We start from the raw sequence: 23,508 nt of genomic DNA, 5'->3' as shown, positions 1-23,508 counted from the left end.
ACATTAATTGGTAAGCGATAGAAACAATAAAACCTCAGTGATTTGGACTGCTCTGAATTATTTCAGTATTTTGAAAGAAATGTTATTCTTTTCATGTTTATATAGTATCATGGGTCAGTAAATGTTCAATAGAGGTTCTGCTGGAAATGCATTAGAGAGACTTTTGTAACTATTCACTTACAGTGTTTCTGACCAGTTTCTCTGGCTCTTCTTGTAGAATGTATTAGGTACGTTAATTAATGGTCTGCTGTTGTCAGTGCACATAATTATGTCATGAGCATAATTCTGTCCTTTCTCCAGACTGTTTTAGTTGAACCAGTTGGTGACAATTCACATCTCTTAAGATAATAGTTTCTTTTATTTGATTTTATGTCACAGTGTTATGCTCAGCTGTCCTGTGTAAGCTGTCAGCATAGTTTATACTTTGGCTGACTGTCAAAATAGCTTATTTGCATGGGAGGAGACAAAGGTATGGGGGGAATTAAACAAAGCCTTATTCCTCTTCAGATTTGATGACACAGTCAATGAGATTCAATTTTTTTAAAAAACCAATTTGCCTCACATAAGAAGCTAAATACCAATTCTTCATTTGTGTTTATATTTATTCTGCTATATATATGAAATCATTGAGCTTTCAGGTAATGAATTTCTATATTTGCCCATGAAGCTTAGTTGAATACCTTGTTTTTCCTGGCTATAGCTCTCAGATCTGTTATATTTAAAGTAAATTGATAAAACCTTTTTTATCCCTAAGCCTTAATCATATTACCCTAAGGAAGTTATACTTACTGACTACATTTTTCTGTAAAGAGAAGATTACAAGTCATTTATTTATTTACTTCTTAAATAATTGAGAAATGGCAGCATTTACCATTTTAATTTGTTTTGTTTACCTCCCTGAATTTTGTCATTTTTAAAAGTACACTTAATTTTTTAATATAATCTGTTGATAAACTTTTCATCTTTCCCCATTGTCTCCAAACTATTCAAATTAGCCAATCTATAGAACCATTTATTCATTATCCAGTAGATTTTCTTGCTCGATAGCATTTTGTTCTTTATCTTTTTCATCTAGATGAATTTCATTTTCCTTTTATCACTCATGCTGCTATCTTAAAAAATATATATATATCTATATATATACACCTCTATGAAACTCATCTTCCAAAAGAAACAGATATTGATCAGATTTTGTTTTTGTTTTTTGCTTAACTGTATTCTTATCTTTACCCAATTTTCTTAAATATATTTGCAATGAATATTAGCACCTTATATTGTTTGGGATTTAAAGTCTTCCATGTTAGTGATTTGTTCATATCTATCTTTTCATATTTTGCTTTGTTTTTTCAGAAATGTGTTTGTTATAGAACTGTACTAATTCATAGCATTTAGATGGTTGGAAAGTGTTAGCAGTGTTTTCTGTATTACTATAGTTGTTAGGTATGTTCTTTTTCTAAAGTACTGGGACTTAACTGGCAGGAAATACGGATATTATTAGAGAATAACGCTGACACAACTGTCTTTCCAGTTCCTACTTTTTGTGTGTTTCTAACGTATAATCAATTTGGTTTGGATTTATTTATATCTAGTAAACTAAGGCTTACATACTCAACTTTTCTAATGCAAAAGGGACCCTTATCAATAACCATACATTTTGTTACCTGTAGGTTCTGACAATTATATATAACAAATGTAGTTTCCTTTGTGCTTCTCTGTTTATTTCTTAAAGTTCTTAAATGATGATGGATAATTCATATATTTTTTTAATGAATAAGGCAAAAAAATGCTTTTCCTTTAACACTATAGCATGTAAGTGAGGCTAACATGTCTCTAGTACTGGCTATTGTACTTGATACTTCAGGCAAAGTCATTGATTTTTCTGCCTAACTTTGGTCTTGATGCAAAGCCTACATGTGATTCCTAGCCCTGGTTTTGCTAATTCTTCATTTATTTTAAAGGGTATCCCAAATTATTTTAGTAGAAACATTCATACCTAGTATCTGATTGGGGTGAAGGAAGATAAGGTATTAATATTACACTATTTGAACACTGTTAACCTAAAAAAGTTAAGCCAGCCTGAGCAGCTTTAGCAGCCTTCCTCAGCAGCATCCAGGGATATTGAAGACATTTTTGAGGTACCATGGAAACGTGTGACTGATACTATCATGGTGTAGTGAAAAGCACTGGAATTAGAAGTGAAGAAACCACTTTTTTGAGCCCAGTTTTGCAACTGACAATATGACCCCAAGCAAGTCACTTAAATGTAATCTTAATCTAATAACACAAGGTTGTTGTGAAGATTAGATGGGAAAGACACTTAAATGATCCTCGATTTCTTCATGTGTAAAAGGAAGAGATTAGTTTGGATGAACAATAATATTCCTTGAGGTCTAAAATTCCAGGTTTTCAAAATACTACAAATGATGTTTTGAAAAGTATAAAGCTTCATATGTAGTGAATTTACAGAGTCAAATAATTTGGCAGGAAATTGTGACCAAAGGCATGACATTTGTAGATTCTTTACAGCATGATGGAAGATGATGGCTGATAAGCTATCACATTCTCTCCCATCCTTCTATAGGATTTAGTTCGAAGTTGTAGCTTCTTCTCATTAATGCTGTTCTTATTCCATAGTCGCATGTTTTAATGGAGACTGACTAGCAAAATTTTGCTGTATATTGAGTTATCTTTGATGTGTTTATTTAAAGATTGACCATTCATGTTTCAAGTGTTGCATTTAAGGTTTTTGATGAACTCCAGAAAGCACTGCATGAGTTACTTTTTTTTAGCTTTTATTTATATCAGATGCTATTGTGACTATTAAAAGTGGTTTAATTTCTTAAATGTACGGATTAGATTGGGTCTGAAAAGTGGAAAGTGATGAAAGGCAGACTCAACTGCAATACCCAGACTTAACATAATATTGAAATAGAAGTTAGTTACTTAGAATTGAACCATTAGCTTTCAAGTTATTTGAAGATTGTAATCGATTAATGGGGTTTATAGACTCTTGTCTTCTAGTAGTAGTGATGTTCTTAAGGAAATCAACATTTGTATTCTATATTTTAAAACTTGGCCAAATAGAACAAAAGAAAATACTTACAAGCTAATTTCTTTTCCAGTACCAAAAAACTGAAACAAAAGGATGTAAAGTTAAAAATAAAAGCTTCACTTCTAACCCCACCTCCACCGTTATCCTTCCCAAGCCCAGAGTTAAATGCTGTGAACAGATTTGGTGTGTTACCACCAACACTTCCAGAAATTCTTAGTAATTTATTCATTAAGTAAGTAATTCATTATTAGTAATTTATTTTCAGTTATATCTTGCCCATCTTTCTGTATCAGTACACACAGATCTACATTTTTTTAAAAAATAAATTTATTTATTTATTTTTGGCTATGTTGGGTCTTCGTTGCTGCACGCGGGCTTTCTCTAGTTGCGGCGAGCGGGGGCTACTCTTCGTTGCGGTGCGCGGGCTTCTCGTTGCTGTGGCTTCTCTTGTTGCGGAGCACAGGCTGTAGGCACACAGGCTTCAGTAGCTGTGGCTCGGGGGCCCTAGAGCGCAGGCTCAGTAGTTGTGGCACACGGGCTTAGTTGCTCTGCAGCATGTGGGATCTTCCCAGACTAGGGATAGAACCCGTGTCCCTTGCATTAGCAAGTGGATTCTTAACCACTGAGCCACCAGGGAAGTCCCAGATCTACCTTTTATTACCCTTGTAAGCAGGATTGTTTCTTTTTCATGCATAATGTCCCATTGTATGCCTATACTATAATTAAACAGTCTCCTGTTTCTGAACATTTAGGTTTTTTGCATTTAACGCAATATAACCATGAAGATTCCTATAAGTATGTCTTCTCACATCTTTGCATAAGATAAATCATAGCAGTGGAATTGCTGGCTCAAAGGATACATTTATTTAACTTGAATTTTCTTGATTTTGAGTTAGATTGAACATTTTCTCATATGTTAATTGTCAGATTTTGTGTTTTGCTAGACTACCTGTTCATATCCTGTACACATTTTCCTATAGATTTTACTCATTTTTCTTCTATTGGTTTATTCATATTACTAGAATTCTGTGTGTTATGAAATTAGTTATATATCACTGTATTGACAGATATTTTCCCAATTTATTTTTTGTTTTATTTCTGTTTATTTGCTTACTGTTTTGCTATTCATTAGTGTTTAACTAATGCTATTCATTAGTTCCCTGCGCCACCAGGGAAGCCCTCTGTTTTATTTTTAACCCTTCACTTTGATTATTAAAATGTTATTTTATTCTAGTACTTCTGTAGTTTCATTTTGTATAGTTAAATCAGTGATCCATGTGGAATTAATTTGGTGTAAAGAGAGAAGTAGGAAAAAAATAAAAGAGAGAGAGAAGTAGGAATCTAGCTTTAGCTAGCAAGTTGCTTGAAGCACCATTTACTTGAAAATGCATGGTTTTGACCAATAATTTGAAATGCTGTCTTGATTTCTTAAATTCCTATGTTTGGATATATAGGATTTTATAAAATCCTATTGCATTTTGGTCAGTTTCTGGAATCTATTCTTTCTATTGATATTCTGTATACAATTTCCACTAGCATCAAACTGTTTCACGCCTGCAACTTTATAAATTGTATTAATATCTGCTAGGGTAGTTCTCATTCTCTTTTCATAATTTACTGGATAATATCACTTTTTTTTCTAGATAAATTTCATTATAATATTGTCAGATCACTTTTCCCCCTCCCCAAAACAAATGAACAAACATCATTTTGGGATCACAGTGTGTATGTATAAAAATGGGGTGGGGGAATAACATCTTTATTATAATGAATTTTTATATTCAAGAATAAGACATGGGGCTTCCCTGGTGGCACAGTGGTTGAGAGTCCGCCTGCCAATGCAGGGGACACGGGTTCGTGGCCCGGTCCGGGAAGATTCCACGTGCCGCGAGGCGGCTAGGCCCGTGAGCCATGGCCGCTGAGCCTGCGCGTCCGGAGCCTGTGCTCTGCAACGGGAGAGGCCACAACAGTGAGAGGCCCGCGTACCGCAAAAAAAAAAAAAATAATAAGACATGGATTTCCATTTTCAAATTTTCCGTTATTCCCCTCAGTAGACTGTTACAGCTTTTAACATACAAATTCTGCATGTTATTTGTTAAACTTATGTGTAAATATTTATCTTTATTACCCTTGTAAGCAGGATTGTTTTCCTTCCATTTTTCAAACTGATTATTGTTTATATAATAAAGTTACTGGATTTTGTGTACTTGAGTTTTCCAGATACTGTCATCTGAAAGTAATTTCTACTCTTCCTCTCCAATATTTGATGCTTCTTTCTGTTAATAATTTATCATTTCTTAAAACATGACCCATTTTACCTACTTTTACAAATTTATTTGCATAATTTATATGTTAATAATTTTTATTAATTTCTTCTGAATCTCTGGTTATGTCCCTTTTTCATTTGTAATTCCAGGAATTGGGGTTTAATTGCCCCACCCACTACAGTAAATAGTAAAGATACTCTTTCCTCAATATTAGGATCTTTGAAGTTAGAAAATTCTTCCATGCAGTTAATTTGTATGTTTTATCCTGCTGGGGTTTTTTTTTAACTTCTGTCTCCCATAAAAAGTCTATTGTATCAGCCTTCTAAAGCAACCTTATTATGAAGTCACTTGTTAGTTTTCTTCTAAATTACATAATTTTAGTTTTTTGATATAGCCTCATGGAACACAATTTTCCAGAATCTTTATATTCTCTTTTGGAATTTCTTCAAGAGATCTAACATTTTTGGCTAAATTTTTGATGTATCTTAGTCGCAGTTACATTGCTTGCCTTTAAAAAATAATAGTCTAGCCTGCTATATATTTTAAATAGCCAGAGTAACTCCATCCTCAGAGCAAATGGTATTGAGAACAGATTTTAAAAAGCCTATTTTGCTTATGTAGTTAACTTTATATTTTTTGAGACAAAGAATTGTTGATCATGTCATGGATAGTGTTTCAGCAGTCTTAAAGATAAATAAAGGCTATTGCATATGCTGGTCCTCGGGTTTCCTGTTTGTCCAGAAACGGTCTGCTCCTTAATTTTGAATGAATTGTGAAATTAGCAAAGAAAAGCATGTTTGTAAGGCAGATAATGGAAATTCCAGGGAAGAGGCAAGGTGGGAGCTAATAGTAATTTATGTGATGCATATGTTTAAATATGTGTTAGTGTTTACATGTGTTTTTGTACAGGTATGATCAAATACTAATCTGTTTTCCAAGACAAAATGAATGTGATGGTTTAATAGTAACTTCAGTAGGTTCCACTTAAACTTTGTAAAATAACAGTATCTTCTAAAAATCTAGCATTAAACACTGGTATAGCTGCAATTGAGTAATCTTGAATAAAGCAGTACAAATAGGTGCTTTTAAAAAGGAAGCAGAAGTGATTTTTTGAATATTCAACTTTCTGACAATATGTTTACTGTGTAAGTGTGCTAACGATTTGCCCCCTTGAGAAAGGTTTTTACAGGATCAGTAAGGCATTACTTGTATTAGAATAGGATATTATCAATTTTCTCACTCTCACCTTTTTTTTTAGGTCATGGAAAATGGAAGATTTGCAAAATACAAATATTTTACCCATGTCATGATCAATAAAACAGACATGTTAATGATAACCAAAAGGTAACTTTCTTTCTCTAATATAATTTGATAAGGGGTTAACTGATAGCCACCCATGAAGTGAAGCAGTTTTTATTCACATCTTGTTCCACATATTTAACACTGATTCATACTAATTATGGTTCTCTTGCTCTACAAGCCTCGTGCCTAAAACTTTGTACGCATACAGATAAATGCATAACCATGCACAAACGTAATTTTAAATTAAATATTTTAGCATTTGTTTCAACCAACTAAATGGATAGAGAAATTCCTGTAAAACTATCCTCTCAAGTGTAGGCAATACCATTCCTTCCCCCTCTCTGAAAAAGTATGCAATTTCAGGTTGCCCCAGAAGTCAGTAGTCTTCTGGTGGTATCTAATCATTAGAATATATAGAGATTCACTCACATAAGTAGATATACCACTGGAGACATTAGTTTTTTGGGGGATACTCCCAACTACAGCCAAATCTTCAAATAAACCTGTAGACAGTAGACGGATACATGTAAAAATACACAGTGGCATAGCCTCGGAGGGGCAAGTGTTTGCAGGAAGTATTATGAAACCACGGAAAAGAATAAGCAAGTGCAGTAGTAGGGTGGATTTCTGGATGATGCAGAGTGAAACTGTGGCTGAGGAGGAGAGATTATGGCTGAATAGAAAGGAGTGGCTAATTAAGCTGTGTGGCTTTGTTCACTGCCAAAAAGGTAAACTTATATAAGCATCTTGTTGGTTCGAGTTGACTATTGAACTTAGCAATCATTTTTAATGTTTTTAATCCTAATAATTTCTGAGCCCCAAATTTATAGCACTATCTTAATTTTCTTGTTTAAAAAGTAACATAAAATATAGAAAACTCACACAGTATTAGAAGGTATAGATGTGAAAGCCAGTATTCATTCCATCTCAGATACCAGTCCCTCTTTTCCCCTTCCTAGAGACAACTACTTTTGTATCTTTGAAATATTCTATGCCTATGCAAGCAAACATGCTATCAAAGCATACATCTGCCTATAAAGGCATACACATACATATTTTAATGTAAATAGGAATCTATTTTAACACCATTCTGTACCTTAATTTTTTACTTAAGATCTATGTCTTTTTATTTATTTATTTATCTATTTATTTATTTATTTTTGGCTGCATTGGGTTTTCGTTGCTGCACACAGGCTTTCTCTAGTTGCGGCGAGTGGGGGCTACTCTTCGATGCAGTGCGCAGGCTTCTTATTGTGTTGGCTTCTCTTTGTTGCAGAGCACGAGCTCTAGGCACGCGGGCTTCAGTAGTTGTGGCATGCGGGCTCAGTAGTTGTAGCGCGCAGGCTCAGTAGTTGTGGCACACGGGCTTAGTTGCTCCGTGGCATGTGGGATCTTCCTGGACTAGGACTTGAACCCATGTCCCCTGCATTGGCAGGCGGATTCTTAACCGCTGCACCACCAGGGAAGTCCCAAGATCTATGTCTTAAAGAGTATTCCATGTTAGCATATGGAGAGCTTTTTTAATTTGTAAATGACTGCCTGGTATTCATTCAGAAGTATGTGCTATAATGCACATCTAAGTTGTTTCTGAACTTTTATACTTACAGACAATGCTTCAACAGTCATTTTTCTTCATAGCAGCATTCACTCATGTTTTATTAACCCTTCTCCCCATTGACTGAGGGAAGGGTGACTCATCAGAGTTAAACAAGAGTCAGTTGCAAAGTTTATTATTTCCAGATCTTGCAACATTTTCTTTTCTTTTGGCTGCGATGGTTTTTCGTTGCTGTGCGTGGGCTTTCTCTAGTTGTGGCAGGTGGGGGCTACTCTTCATTGCGGTGTGCGGGCTTCTCATTGCGGTGGCTTCTCTTGTTGTGGAGCATGGGCTCTAGGCACGTGGGCTTCAGTAGTTGTGGCTTGCGGGCTCTAGAGCACAGGCTCAGTAGTTGTGGTGCATGGACTTAGTTGCTCCATGGCATGTGGGATCTTCCCGAACCAGGGATCGAACCTGTATCCCCTGCATTGGCAGGCGGATTCTTAACCACTGCGCCACCAGGGAAGTCCATTGCAACATTTTAGAAATTACTTTCTTCTCAACATAGTAGACCTCTTTAAATGAGGTCACATAAACCTTGACAGAGTACATGTAGTAAGCTAGTTGTAGTTGATTGAAAGATGATATTTATACTTAGGAGGTCCTTTCTTTCCAAATTTTGCACTTGAAGATAAAGAATCTTTTAATCAGGAGAGGGAGTACTAGGCGCCTGAAATAAGATTAGCCTATCTTTGATTTTTCACATGGTTGAAGATGTACTGGAAGACCAGTAGGTTTGTTCCAGCAGCCCCTATAATCCAAGATTGGTGAAAGAGGGGATCAGAGGCAGAAGATTGAGATGAAAGAAATAAATCTTAATTAGCTTTCTCCTTTTCCATTCTAGCCAGGTGCCAGCTGTTACTTTAATTTAGTCCGTTAACTTAAAGTATATGTCACTTAAAGAAACCTCTGGTTGTACCTACAATTGATGTTTCAACCAGAAAGAAGATTTGGGGAAGAAAGACCTTTGCAGGAAGAATTAAATAGAATTATTATAGACAGAATGAATTTTCATCTCTTGATTTCCTTCCTCAAAATGGGGGGAAAACAAGAATTAATTTTAAAAACCTCTTTCTGATACAGGTTGGTAAATATATTACATGGAGCCTTAAAAGCATTTTGTTCTAAAGCATTAATTACATGAAGGTTCTCCAAAATATTGCTTGGTAGCTGGTTCTCTACATTTTTCCTATTTCTTAAAAACATTCCTTATACATTTTACTTTATAAGTACTTTATGTTTTCTAAGATAAGTATGTTGTGCTATACATTTCCCACTAAACGTTGCTACATAAATTTTATGTTTTCATTCTCGTTCAGTTCAAACTATTTTCTAATTTCCTTTGAGATTCTTTGACCCGTGGATTTTTTTTTAGAAGTATGCTTTTAAGTAAGCATTTGGAAGTATTCTTGTTATCTTTCCATTACTTGTTTTCTAGTTTAATTTCATTATGATCTGAGAATATACTTTGCATGATTTCAGTTCTCTTAAATTCATTAATGTTTTTTATGACCCAGAATATAGTCTTTTCTGGTGAATGTTCTATGTGCCCTTGCAAAGAATGTGTATCCTGCTATTATTATTATTATATTATTGAATATAAGTGCTTCAGTTTTTAAAGTGGTTTCTTTCTTTCTTTTTCTGAGTGGTGTGTTGTTTGTAACAAAAGGAACGTTTGGACAGCTTACATGTGAGTGGCAGTATAGTTTTGATGAGTTTACCAAAGAGCCATTCATTGTTCATGAGAGAAGGTTGCGCATCGAAGCAAAGGTATGTTGAATAGATTTTTTTGAAAACTTGGAACTGAAAACAACACATTAAAATAGTCTTTACTTTTGTAATGTTTCTCCCTCTTTTTTACATGTTGCTTGGTCTTTGTATGGTTTTTCTTTACACCTGCTGTCTTACTCAAGCTTAAAGAAAAGAAAGCTAGGCCAAGAAAAAATGTGCTACCTTATGTGCTCTTACATGGACCACAACATTACTGGGCCCTCATTTTATACTCAGTAACAGAACCGCAGCTTTCCCACTGCTATCCAAGGCACTAAAGTGAGATATTTGTACACCTCAGAATCCCTAGCAGTTGCCTACAGAATTTTTTTCCCTGAAAATCTTGCTGATGGACACTTGAAAAGTTCTCGCTCTAACAGCCCATTATTGGTAGTTCTTTCTCTTTTTATAGATATTATCTTCCTAATTCAGTTATAATCTTCTTGAATGCGGAGGCCATTTCTCACTCTGATTTCTAGCAGCTAGAACAGTACTTGGTATTTGGATGTTGATATAAAATACAGCAAATTGCTAGTCATTTGGTAAATCATCAGAGTCTCTATATCCATTGTAAGTTGTAATGATTGCACTAGGTACCGTAGGTGACACAGAGAAATAAAAGATAATATATTTGGCCTCACAGTATTTGACCAGACACCTATGTGAAAAGGGCCGCTTTGGCACTGGCTATATTAATCAGAAATACGTGACTCAGCCCAAGTTAGTTTTGTTTACTGTTATTTTTGTTTGGTTTGATTTTGAGGGATTTAATTGGCTCATATAACTGAAAAATCCAAGTCTATATATTGTAGCTTAATTATGCTCAAATGATGTCTTTAGTATTTATTCTCACACCCTTCCTCTCCTCCTTCATTTTGTCCATCTTTGCTGCCCTCATCTCTAGGTTCTACTTTCTTCAGTTTGGCTTCATTCTCAAGCAGGCTATCGTTTGGTGACACTATGGCCAGCAGAAGTTCCAGGCTCATATCCTACTAGCTCAGCAGAATGAAAGCTTCTCACTGGGTCTCACTGGGCCACCTTTGGTCACTTCCTTGTTCCTGAGCCAGTCACTTTAGTCAGGGGCTGGAATGGGCCAGTTGGCCAGGTGAGGGTCACAGGATCATTGTGGTGCTACCAAGAAGGAAGGGTCAGCTCTATATGAAGTTTTGGGAGTGCAAGAGGGTGAAAAATAATTACCCAAAGAACATTCAAGAAATTGTTACTGGAAGAAGGGGCATTGGATGCAGACAGGCAGAGACAACAGATCCTTCTAGACTAGCCTATAGAACAGAACTGTCCCTAGGCCTTGTGCTTAACTAGTGAAGACCATTTATCCAATCTTACCATTCATTCCAAAGACATGGGGCAGCTCTTAAGGAGACTGGATGTTAGTTTTTGAGGATCTTAGACCAACTTACCCATTGAGAATTTCTCTGATTCACTCAGAAAATGAATAACCCTGTGGCCATATATGAAATGATGGATAGTAGTAGCTGTTAGGCTCTGCTGTAGCCCATATTGCATTTCCTGGCTTTTTTATCTCCAAGGATAAACTTCTTACCTCCTTCATTTCTTCCCCTTTCACCTTTCCCTTGCGACCTTATATCAGCAATCATACTTTTTTTTTTTAATAATCTGATTTCTTCTGGAGTCTGTATATGCATGGTTAGTTGAATTACTTATAGAGATTGTTAGACTAGTAAAATATTGCTTCCTCTGTGTCCTTATTACTCATGGTTAATAGAAGTAATCACCACACTCCTCCTCGATAATCCTATTCTATTTGCCCCTCTAATGCTTAATATCCACCATTAGGTAGTTCTCCTCCCACAAACACAACAGAATATCAAAGGAGTTTAAAAAATGGAGGACAGGGCTTCCCTGGTGGCGCAGTGGTTGAGAGTCCGCCTGCTGATGCAGGGGACACGGGTTCGTGCCCTGCTCCAGGAAGATCCCACATGCCGCGGAGCGGCTGGGCCCGTGAGCCATGGCTGCTGAGCCTGCGCGTCCGGAGCCTTTGCTCTGCAACAGGAGGGGCCACAACAGTGAGAGGCCCGCATACCGCCAAAAAAAAAAACCAAAAAGTGGAGGACAATCGTACAGAATCTAAGACCCACCCTGATTTCTTTGATTCTGAAGCTACATTCTTATTGCATTCTTATTGGTTTAAAATGTCAGAAGTTACATATATAAACACATACATACACACACATACAACACGTGTATATGTATGCAGACATACATGTGTACATTATTTTTGAGCTGAATTTATCATGAGGCCATAGCCAGATATCAGGAACTATCTGAGACATTATTTGGAGAGGGAAAACAGTGGTACTGCTTCTAGATTGATCTCCTTCCCATCCTCTGCATCAACCCTTGACGGCTTTAGCAACTGAAATGTCACCTAAAGCTTTTTATCTTAGGTTTAGTGATAACGGATGGCTTCGAATTTAGTCTTTTTTTTCCATTTGTGTTTGATTCTTCTTGATTTCTCATTCTTGGCTTTTTTTTGGTGGCATTTCTTTATGGTATTTCTACAACTAGATTCCCATGTTAATGAAGCTACTTATTCTATTTATAGGAGCGGGTGAAGTCTGTATTCCATGCCAAAGAGTTTGGAAAAATAATTAACTTCAAGACTCCAGAGGATGCAAGGGTAAATATAGTCAATCTTTTGGTTAAACAGATAGCAGCTTCTCATTTCAAAGCCATGTAAGTTGCATTATTCTTTAAGACAGATAAGTTGTGTTTGTTTTTTAATTTTATGTTTGCATTTTGACAGTTTTAATATATGTAACTAGATAATATTTTCCACAAATTATTTTTTCATTAGATTGAATTCAGCACACCTACTTGTCTTTGAAATCAAATTGTTCTCTTATTTTAAATCCTAACTGTAATACTTTGCCAAAAAAAGCCAACAAATGAAAGAAATTAATGCACTCTAATGCTAATCTACCAGCTCCAACAGGAAAAGTATAGCCCCACATTGTTTATTTCTCTACTGTATAGCTATAGGGATTTTTTTTCTTTAATTACTGTAGCCTGGCACAAGGGAAAAAGAGCCATGCCTGTGGTTAGAAAATCTGGGTTTAAATACTGGTTCTGTTCCTTCTTGACTGTAGGACCTTGGGGAAGTCAGTTAACCTCAGCTTCCTCAAAATGTGAACTATGTGAACTGAAAAGCACTATACATACTTTAGGGATTATGGCAATTATAGGGAAGTGCACTGTCAAGAAAAGGAAGACTATGAATTGATTATCTACCTCGTTGGTCACAACTAAGACACTATTCCTGATACTGAAGTATACTCACTCTGTCGTGAAACTTACAATAAGAACACATGGGTTCTTTACTGAATCCCTGGGCCTCCCGACCTCTCTGTGTTGGTCCTGGCTGGTTATGATTATTTACCAGTTCACTTCTCACATCTGGAGCTCAAACCAGAAACCTCTCCCACCCATACACATGTACCTTGGACCATTTAGCATGTGCTGTGCAATTTTCTATCTAGACATTGGGTTATAAGGTAACACTGACATATTAACAGTAGAAAACTGAAAGGAGGCCAAGTTACAAAGAAAGAGAGATAAAGTTACTACACCCTTAATATGCATGTTGCCTGGAACAGGGAGACAGTAGAGCATGATGACAGCACGACTTTCAGGCCATCTTCTTTGTGCTGCTGAAGGACATTACCTTCAGTTTCTCTGTAATAAGTTTTCCATTTAATCTCTGTCACTGTGTTATTTTATCCCAGAAGGTTTCTTTTTAATTCTCCTGCTCTGCCAGAAACATCCAGAAAAGGCTACTGAGTCCATTTCTCTTTCTCTGCTTATCTTAGAGCTATTTTCACTAGGTTCTTCTTAAGTAAAAAAGCACAAATATCTTTGCTTAAGCTTTTCATAATGGGATAACACGAGTATCACCTCCATGGCTTTTATTTGTCATGCAGGCCTAATGATAATAGACATTATTGACAAAAAGGTTTACACTTCATTTGCAGTTTAATTTTGTGATTTCAGATCCTTTCAAATTAGAAAAATGTATCATAAAAGCACCTAATATGCTCAAGAATGTTGCTATGCTGCTACCCACTGTAGAATTATATGTACTTATTCCTACTCAATCAGTAGAATCCAATATATGGAATCGTGAAGGTTTGTGATACAGAATTGGCATAGGTTGAAAGGAATTCTACATAGATGATTTTCACACTATGCCAGAGTTATTCAATCCAGCTGTTAAATTACCCTTCTCTGTCAGGATGCTTCATTTTACTTTGCTTATTCTGAAGATGAACATCTAAGTCCAAAGACCTTAGAAAAACATTATTACTACTGTTAAATCAAACCCAGTACCATTGTCCCTGAGTCATCTGGGCCATTTAAGTCAGTGAATGATCTCTCCTGCATAGAGAATTTAATTATTGGCTATAGCAGTATACTCCTAACTAAACTGGAAAGACAACTTCTAGATTTTCATTCATTATATTTTGTCATTGCAAGTTCATTGAAGTTAAGTAAATGTTGCTTCATTTCCCCACAACAGTGGATCCTCAGAAAGCTAGAAGAAGCAAGAGAACCTTCCCCGAGCCTCTGACAGAGACTGCTGCCTGAAGATACACAGCAATAAATCATTACAATTTCTACCTTGTACCTTCTAAAACCTGTTTGGGGAGTATAGTATAGGAGTAATTACAAGTACTTTAAAAAAAAAATCAGAATCAAGTAAAACAGTTATGTGATGAAACTATTGCAACTCTTTGGGGATCCATTTGGTTTTCTAACTTGAATCATGCATCTGGTTACAATTCTAATTATTTTATAAAGGAAATATTTCTTTTATGAATCTTAAATATTTGCTCCAGGTGATTCTCTGTAATGGTGGAGAAGTTGCCCATATTTAGCCTAAATTTAATGGCGCTCAATGTAATGTTCCTAGTTCACATCTTACAGTTCTATCATGCTTGCTTCAAGGTCCCTGAATGAGTGATGGGTAATTGATCAAATCAAACATTGCCTGAGTGGTATCAGGATAACCTCGGTGGCAGTTTCTTTAGAAACATGAAGTTCTTTTTACAGATAAATATTTTGGTATGATTTTCCTTATTTTTTTTAAATAGAGGGTAGGTTTGAATTACTATTTGAAGTACATAGCGTGACTATGAAAAACAATCTCTTTTATTTTATATAATACAGATTGACTAATACCCCTTCAAGCCTCATCCTAAGAAAGTCTTGAAGAAATGAGTGTGCTACCCAAAAAGGGAAGGCCCCTCTCAGAACTTTCAAGCCTTAGAAATACTTCCTCAAGCCAACGCCTTGAGATCTACTTGGTTTACCAAGGTCATGTTTAATAGATTGCTGACCTTAAAGGAAAATTCCTGAGGCCTTAACAATACCAACTTCCTATTCACTGGTAGTATGAAATAAACAAAAGTCCCACCATCTTAATACGAGTTATGCTTCAGAACAGACAGCCCCTCTCTATACGCATGTTGGGTAAGTGTATGTACCCTAAAGTCTAACCCAGTAACCTGTCCTGTTGGCAATAGATTGAGAATTTCTGGTTTGCTTTCTCTACAGTTATTCAAGTGAGAATTACTCTTAAGTGTATACTCGTCAGAACAAAAATCGTGGGCTGCACATTAGTAAAGATGTCAGGGGGGGTATTTTCCTTGATTTTTGTCCAAGATCCTTGTACCTTGATATTAATGGACTTTTTCAAGTGAAAGGGGATGAATATATGATTGTGAACCATGAAGAAAATGATGCAGTGTCTTAGTTATTGAATAATACAAAGTATTTGATGCATGTTGAACATACCGCCAAATTACTATAAACCGTTTTTAGAATTGGAGACTATATAAGTCAATGGTTGTGAAATTCTCCTCAGATTCCTCGCTTTGTTGTAAAAGCTAAAATAAACAGCATGCCAGACTGTAATTGTATTTCTTCCTGACGAAATCTTGCTACTAAATATTATTGATTTTCCTCTGATTAAAAATCTCATTGTTTATTAATAGTTTCCTTCAGAATTTTTTTCTTTGCTGAACATAAATTTAGTCACGAGATGACAAATTTCAAATCTCATCATAGTGCATGCTCCCATGATGACCTTTGTTCAAAGTAACATGCACTTTTTCTCTGTTGCTGAGCTCTGCCAATTTTGCATACGTTAGAATTAAACCTAAGAGTAGAGGTAGTCAGAAAGCTTTTATCAGATTGTCCTCATCTGAAATGTTGTTTTACTGGAGTTCTAGTCAGTGCCATTAGCCAAGTACCTCATTACCTACTCCAGTTTCATGACTTTATACTCAGAAAAATACAGACCCATAACTTTTTGGGTATCCCATAGTAAAAGGGAAAAGTCTAAAAGAGTAAGGATAGAAATTCTTCTGGTATCCTCTGGAGGCCAGGCAAAGTGGGTCTTGTAACTACTATACATGCAAAGCCAGTGTGCCTATCCTTCCTGTTCCCTTACCAATGAGAACCTAGAAACATCTTTCCTTATTCTTTCTCTACCCATCAGTCATCTACCCACTAACACCTCCTATCAATTCCTGTTTCTAGAATGGAAAGACCCACGATTTCAAGAGCAGTAGTTTATCAATTGTCTTAGAAGATTTTCTTCATCTAAACAAAGAACATAAGTAGATCACTAGATGTCAGTCTTTTTAGCATAACATTTTACAATTATGTGTTTGATTCTGTAGTCTTTTTCTTGAATATTACAGAGTCCATAATCTTATGGTATTTAAAAATAATCTACCCTGAATTATATTTAACTGTGTTTAGTGGCTGTCTGCCTGAGAATTGCAAACTTGTCTTCGTTTTTTGGTAATCGCGATGGAAGATGTCCTGAGTATCCTGTCCTTTATCTTTATCTCTTTGTATTGATATTATGTGTTAGCTATAGCCCTGTACCCTTCATGTATCCTGATATGTGTTTATTGTATGAAGCTGAAGGCAGAGTGTCTATTCCCTGCCAACTCTCCTCCAGAAAACTATGATCCCTAGACATGGCAACTTTTTTTTTTAAGAATCAATTTTATTTATTTATTTATTTTTGGCTGTGTTGGGTCTTCATTGCTGTGTGTGGGCTTTTTCTAGTTGCAGCGAGTGGGGGCTACTCTTGGTTGCAGTGTGCAGGCTTCTAATTGTGGTGGCTTCTCTTGTTGCGGAGCACGGGCTCTAGGCGCATGGGCTTCAGTAGTTGTGGCACACAGGTTCAGTAGTTGTGGCTCACGGGCTCTGGAGCGCAGGCTCAGTAGTTGTGGTGCATGGGCTTAGTTGCTCCGCGGCATGTGGGATCTTCCCAGACCAGGGATCGAACCCATGTCCCCTGCATTGGCAGGCGGATTCTTAACCACTGCTCCACCAGGGAAGTCCCTAGACATGGCAACTTTGATTTCTGATACAATAAGAAGCTTGTGATTTCTTCACATTTACAAAATACTCTCTGAACCAAAGAGCATGTGCACTTCTGCAGTGGCTTCCCTATTAAAGTATGTATGTTGGCTGCTTCTTCCCTGGTGTTAGCAAGACCTTGGAATTTTTCCCAGGCTCAGTTTAGTACAGCTGAGTTATTTTCTGGTTCCTAAATAATCATGACTAGCTGTAGGCAGTCCTTCCCTGTCCCTCTCTCCTCCAGAATCCTAATCCATCCCCAAATTATCCTGTGGCCTCCAAATACGAAAATCTTCTTAAACTTATTTATCATTTCCATAAAATGATCTCTCTCATTTTTTCCAATGGTAGTAGCAGTAATATACTATCCCAGTGAATATATACGCACCTAGCTCATCTCTTAGAAATAGCCTACAAAGTAGTATCCTATTCCTGTCTGGTAAAAAATAAAGACACTACTCAGTGCCGAATTTTATGAACCTTATTCAGTCATTAGTTACCAGTTTTAGTTGGTACTTCAGGCCAAGCCAAAGCCCCAGTATTAAAAAGGTTGGGACAAGGTACTGGATTAGTTTGCCTGTAGGAACTGAAAGTGTGCACCGCATACACTGAAGGGAGAAGTAGCTGTTTGGAAATGGGTGTTTTCATGCCCCAGCCAACACAAGTCAGAGAAATCTGTTGGGGTTCCAGGGCCATTGCTTTTACCTTTTCTCAAGATCAGCTAAAATCCTCAAGGACGGTGTTTTTCAAACTGTAGTTCTTAACCCATTAGTGAGCCGTAAAATCAGTTCAAGATGAGCATATTTTAAAAATAGAATAGCAAAGAAGAGAGTTCTGCGTGTAACAAGGTTAAATATTGTTTCCTGAAATATCGTTTCAGTTAAATAATCTATACTGTGTGTACCGGGTCACAATATAAAACGTACTCTCTTATTGGGAATTGCAATTTGGGGGGGCGGGGAGAAAACCCTTGGAAGCCAGTGCTGTAGGAGGCGTTCACCATCCAGTAACTGTTGAAACAATCTGGGCTGTGCCAAGTCGTGAGCACTGCCTTTTTCTTTTGAGTGAGAAGACAGGATAGCTCTTGTTTCAGAAATGTTTCCCTTTCCTGGTGTGTATCAGATACCCTTAGATACCTGTGTAATATGTTCCACTAGATATCAGTGGTCTAGAAAAAGCATTGACACAAACAGCAAGCACCCAAAAAAGGTCATAGGATATCCTTTAACTACATGTATTTCAATCTCTTGCGCACTAAGCATTCTACTGAGATGGGCACAGAAGTTCTCCTTTTAAGTACATTGAGTGTGCTCCATCTGCCTTCTGATTCACCATGCAGGTGGCCCAGGCAAATGGGGAGCTTATTCACGGGTCACAATTTTTTAGGGCCAAAATACTTATTCTCTGGAGGGTGCTAAATAAATGCCAGTGCTGTTTAGCTGAAAATAATTGGATTTCCTAATTTCTGTAGGATTCAAGTAGAAAACACGCATAACCTGATTCTTTTTGCGAGATTCAATACAAAATTTATTCACTCTGGTTTTCTTTGGTGCTACCCAGTATCACTGATAGCTCCTTTGCATACTCTAAACGAGGACCATCCACCCTTCTGCCCAATCCTTTGAAATATACTTTTGAAATTATACCTTACTGCTAATGCTATACCTAATCAAGCTAGCACTGATCAGTTAAAATTTTTAGGATTCTTATCATCTATATTTTTGATCATTGCCCAAAACAGCTATCAGTGCAGACCTTTTCTCCTGCTTCTTTCCTTTCTACCACAGTTGGTGTAAAGCAGTACTTGTTTCAGGGCTATGCTAAAAGGCTAGCACAAGGACTGAGAATATGCTGGGTCCTACTCTTTTACAAACCTTCTTCATGTTTCTTTAATTGAAACCTTTTTTTACTTTATTTCCTCTTTTGTAAGGTAAATTGTTCAATGTCATTTTTTTTAAAGTTTTGCTTTACAATTACAGATTAGTTATTTTCTAAAAGCATTATGGCATTTCCAAAAAAACTGATACTTCTGGTTACCCAATGAGCCATGTAAGAGATGAAACTTCAAATTTTATAGGTTGATATGAGTATATTTTTAAAGTTTTTATTACTTTATACAAATCCAAAGTTATTTGTATTATAGTTTAACACCTGCTGTGATATCTGTCAGCCTGAAAATCCCTGTCTGTCACTGAATACCATTCACATTCATTTAGTATTGCTCTGATACCTTTAATAATGGGTTCTTTCTAATGAAGTCCTTGTAATAAGAAACCCTGTAAGAGTAATATAATAAAAAGTCTAATAATCAGAAGTGTACTTAAAGTAGATCGTGTTGGAAACCCCCAACATTTCTTCTAATGCCATCATACCTCCAGCATTCTATTGGCTACCCAAAAGTTTCCACTTTGGGAGCTGAAAAATGTTCAAGTAACAATGTAGACTACATTGAAATGTTCTCAATGTCAGTAATTTTATACCGACACTCACAGACTATTAGAAATTGTATGTGGGACTTGTTGCAAGGTCAGGTTGTTGTAGACCTTTTAAAATGATCATCTCCGTATGTGAATATGTGTATTACATATAAAATTGAACTCTTCAGGGAATGTGCACTTTAAAAATATTTCCTTACTAATTTTTGTATTGACCAAATAGTCTGCTCCTTTGGAATGCTTATTCTTTAGCAAAAATATGGTTGTTGATGATGACAGTTCTTTAAATGTCTGTTTCTGCATCAGTGCAATATTTCCTTCACTTTTGGGTTCCTTGTACTTATGTCTGACCCAGTTGCCTGTTATACAGTCTCTGCCTTGATTTTGTGTGTTCTGGTAAAATAATTAATTTATAAACACAAACGTTTACAGTGAAGTTCTTCCTCTTGAAATTGAACTTAGTCTTATTTTCCACTGAAAATTGGTTGGCTATGTTCACCAATGACTTTTTTCTAAATAATAATAATTTCTTGCTATTGGTAGAATTGGATTGCTTGATCACTGACTGCCCAGTTTAACTATGTGTACCTCTTTCAAATAAATTGAGTCAAATAAAGATTTCTGATCTTCAGTCTGCCTGTCTTTAGTTACTGGATAGAACTAGAAACATTACCAATAAGCCTTCCCTTACCTATCTAAACTCTGCCCTCTGTGGGTTCTAAATAAATGTAGATAACTATCAGATGGCCCAAGGTCCTAATTTTGTAGTCAAAGCTGACAGCATTCCAGCGTAGCATGATCAGTGCTGACTAAGAGGTTGAGTGGTAATATCTAGTAAATTCTTAAGCACCAAGACTGTGCCTCCCAACATCAGAAGACTTCAAATGGCTCATTTCCAAGGTAAGTAATGAGTATGTTTTGAAAGAAGGGCTAGGAGAGAATTTTCTACTTGCAGAATTAATATTAGCAGAGATAAGTAATATCTGTCTTCTAATATGGAGAGTTCAGCCTTTCCATGAGTTAAGAAAATATTATATTACTACCTTTTGTTAATTTATTCAGCAGCCCTCTGCAATTAGAAGTGATTCAAAGCCATTTTCTTATATGCTTTGTCAGCCAAAGATAAAAATAATAACTCAGTGCTAGAAAGTGCCTAAAAACAAAATTCCTCATTGTTTAATTCCTCTGGTTACTGAGTCTCTTGAGCCCTTTTCACTTAATTGGATGATCTGAAGCAGCTCCTTACCTTTAGAGCATGGTGTCCACCCCCCACCCCGGCTCGTTTTGCTTTTTGTTTGTTACATTTCTAGATATCTTTGAGAGCTACTTCTCCATTCTTTGGGGTTTGTTTTTTGTTCTGGTTTTTTCAGTCTATTGATTGATCTTTTTTTTTATTAGAATATAGTTGATTTACAATATTATATGAGTCTCAGGTATACAACATAGTAATTCAGTTTTTTTAATTTTTATTTTATATTGAAGTATAGTTGATTTACAATGTTGTGTTTCAGGTATACAGCTAAGGGATTCAGTTATACACATATCCATTCTTTCTCAGATCCTTTTCCCATATAGGTTATTACAGAATATTGAGTAGAGTTCTGTGTGCTATACAGTTGATCCTTATTGATTATCTATTTTATATATAGTAGGGTGTATATGTCAATACCAAACTCCTAATTTATCCCTCCCTCCCACTTTACCCTTTGGTAACTAACCATAGGTTTGTTTTTGAAGACTCTGAGTCTGTTTCTGTTTTGTAAATAAATTCATTTGTATTTTTTTTTTTTAGATTCCACATACAAGTAATATCAACTGATATTTGTCTTTCTCTGTCTGACTTACTTCACTTAGTATGATAATCTTTAGGTCCATCTATGTTGCTGCAAATGGCATTGCTTCATTCTTTTTTATGGCTGAGTAATATTCCATTGTATATATGTACCATATCTTCTTTATCCATTCCTCTGTCAGTGGAAATTTAGGTTGATTCCATGTCTTGGCTATTGTAAATAGTGCTGCTATGAACATTGGGGTGCATGTATCTTTTCAAATTATGGTTTTCTCTGGATATATGTCCAGGAGTAGGATTGCTGGATCCTATGGTAGTTCTACTTTTAGATTTTTAGGGAACCTCCATACGGTTCTCCATAGTGGTTGTACCAGTTTTACAGTCCCACCAACAATGTAGGAAGGTTCCCTTTCCTCCACACCCTCTTCGGCATTTGTTGTTCGGAGAGTTTTTTTTTTTTTTTAATAAATTTATTTATTTTATTTATTTATTTTTGACTGCATTGGGTCCTTTGCCGCAGTGCACAGGCTCTCTCTAGCTGCGGCGAGCGGGGGCCACTCCCCGCTGCGGTGCGCGGCCCCCTCATCGCAGCATCCCCTCTCGCTGCAGAGCACTGGCTCTAGGCAAGCAGGCCTCAGCAGTTGTGGCACGCGGGCTCAGCAGTTGTGGCTCGTGGGCTCCAGAGTGCAGGCTCAGTAGCCGTGGCGCGTGGGGCCAGCCACTCTGCAGCATGTGGGATTCTCCTGGACAAGGGCCTGAACCTGTATCCCCTGCACCGACAGGCGGACACCCAACCACTGTGCCACCAGGGAAGTCCTTGGAGACTTTTTGATGATGGCCATTCTGACCCGTGTGAGGTGATACCTCATTGTAGTTTTGATTTGCATTTCTCTAATAGTTAGTGATGTTGAGCATCTTTTCATGTGTTGGTTGGCCATCTGTATGACATTTCTTTGGAGAAATGTCTGTTTAGATCTTTTGCCATTTTTTGATTGGGTTGTTTGTTTTTTGATATAGAGCTGCATGAGCTGTTTGTATATTTTGGAGATGAAGCCCTTGTTGGTTGCTTCGTTTGCAAATATTTTTTCCCATTCTGTAGGTTGACTTTTCATTTTGCGTGTGGTTTCCTTTGCTGTGCAAAGGCTTTTGAGTTTAGTTAGATCCCATTTGTTTATTTTTATTTTCATTTTGTTTTTATTTTCATTACTCTGGGAGGTGGAACAAAAAACATCTTGCTGAGATTTATGTCAGAGTGTTGTGCCTATGTTTTCCTCTAAGAGTTTTATAGTGTCTGACCTTACATTTAGGTCTTTAATCCATTTTGAGTTTATTTTTGTGTATGGTACTAGAGAATGTTCTAATTTCATTCTTTTACATGTAGCTGTCTGGTTTTCCCAGCACCACTTATTGAAAAGACTGTCTTTTCTCCATTGTATATTCTTGCCTCCTTTGTCGTAGATTGACCATAGGTGCATCGGTTTATTTCTGGGCTTTCTATCCTGTTCCATTGATCTGACTTCTGTTTTTGTGCCAGTACCATACTGTTTTGATTAGTGTAGCTTTGCAGTATAGCCTGAAGTCAGGGAGTCTGAATCCTCCAGCTCCATATTTCTTTCTGAGGATTACTTTCGCTATTCGGGGTCTTTTGTGTTTCCATGCAAATTAAAATTTTTTTGTTCTAGTTCTGTGAAAAATGCTATTGGTAATTTGATAGGGATTGCATTGAATCTGTAGATTGTCTTGGGTGGTACAGTCATTTTGACAATATTGATTCTTCCAATCTAAGAACATGGTGTATCTTTCCATCTGTTTATAGCATCTTCGATTTCTTTCATCAACGTCTTATAGTTTTCAGAGTACAGGTCTTTTGCCTCCTTAGG

At 36.5% G+C, this 23,508-nt stretch overlaps 1 protein-coding gene across 3 annotated transcripts in view; it reads left to right on the top strand.

Moving 5' to 3' along the window:
* Positions 1–16,016, top strand: part of VPS13A (vacuolar protein sorting 13 homolog A) — a 237,350-nt gene extending 221,334 nt beyond the window's left edge. Inside the window, exons 69-72 of one of the 3 annotated variants that reach the window (XM_027105654.1) lie at positions 6,578–6,663; positions 9,862–9,985; positions 12,570–12,644; positions 14,541–16,016. In XM_027105654.1, coding sequence (XP_026961455.1) covers positions 6,578–6,663; positions 9,862–9,985; positions 12,570–12,644; positions 14,541–14,591 — 336 coding nt within the window. In that variant the 3' untranslated portion in view covers positions 14,592–16,016. Of the gene's footprint in view, positions 1–3,122; positions 3,285–6,577; positions 6,664–9,861; positions 9,986–12,569; positions 12,645–14,540 lie in introns of those variants that run through there. The other 2 variants (XR_003432629.1, XR_003432630.1) reach the window with 2 other exon arrangements.
* Positions 16,017–23,508: the final 7,492 nt, after the last annotated feature.

Source organism: Aethalodelphis obliquidens, unplaced genomic scaffold (assembly GCF_003676395.1).
Source record: "Aethalodelphis obliquidens isolate GAN/ISIS:26980383/991018 unplaced genomic scaffold, ASM367639v1 scaffold7, whole genome shotgun sequence".
In the NCBI taxonomy this organism is placed as follows: Eukaryota; Metazoa; Chordata; class Mammalia; order Artiodactyla; family Delphinidae; genus Aethalodelphis; species Aethalodelphis obliquidens.
The sequence above is the reverse complement of the archived record's forward strand: the minus strand, read 5'-3'. Positions and strand labels throughout refer to the sequence as shown.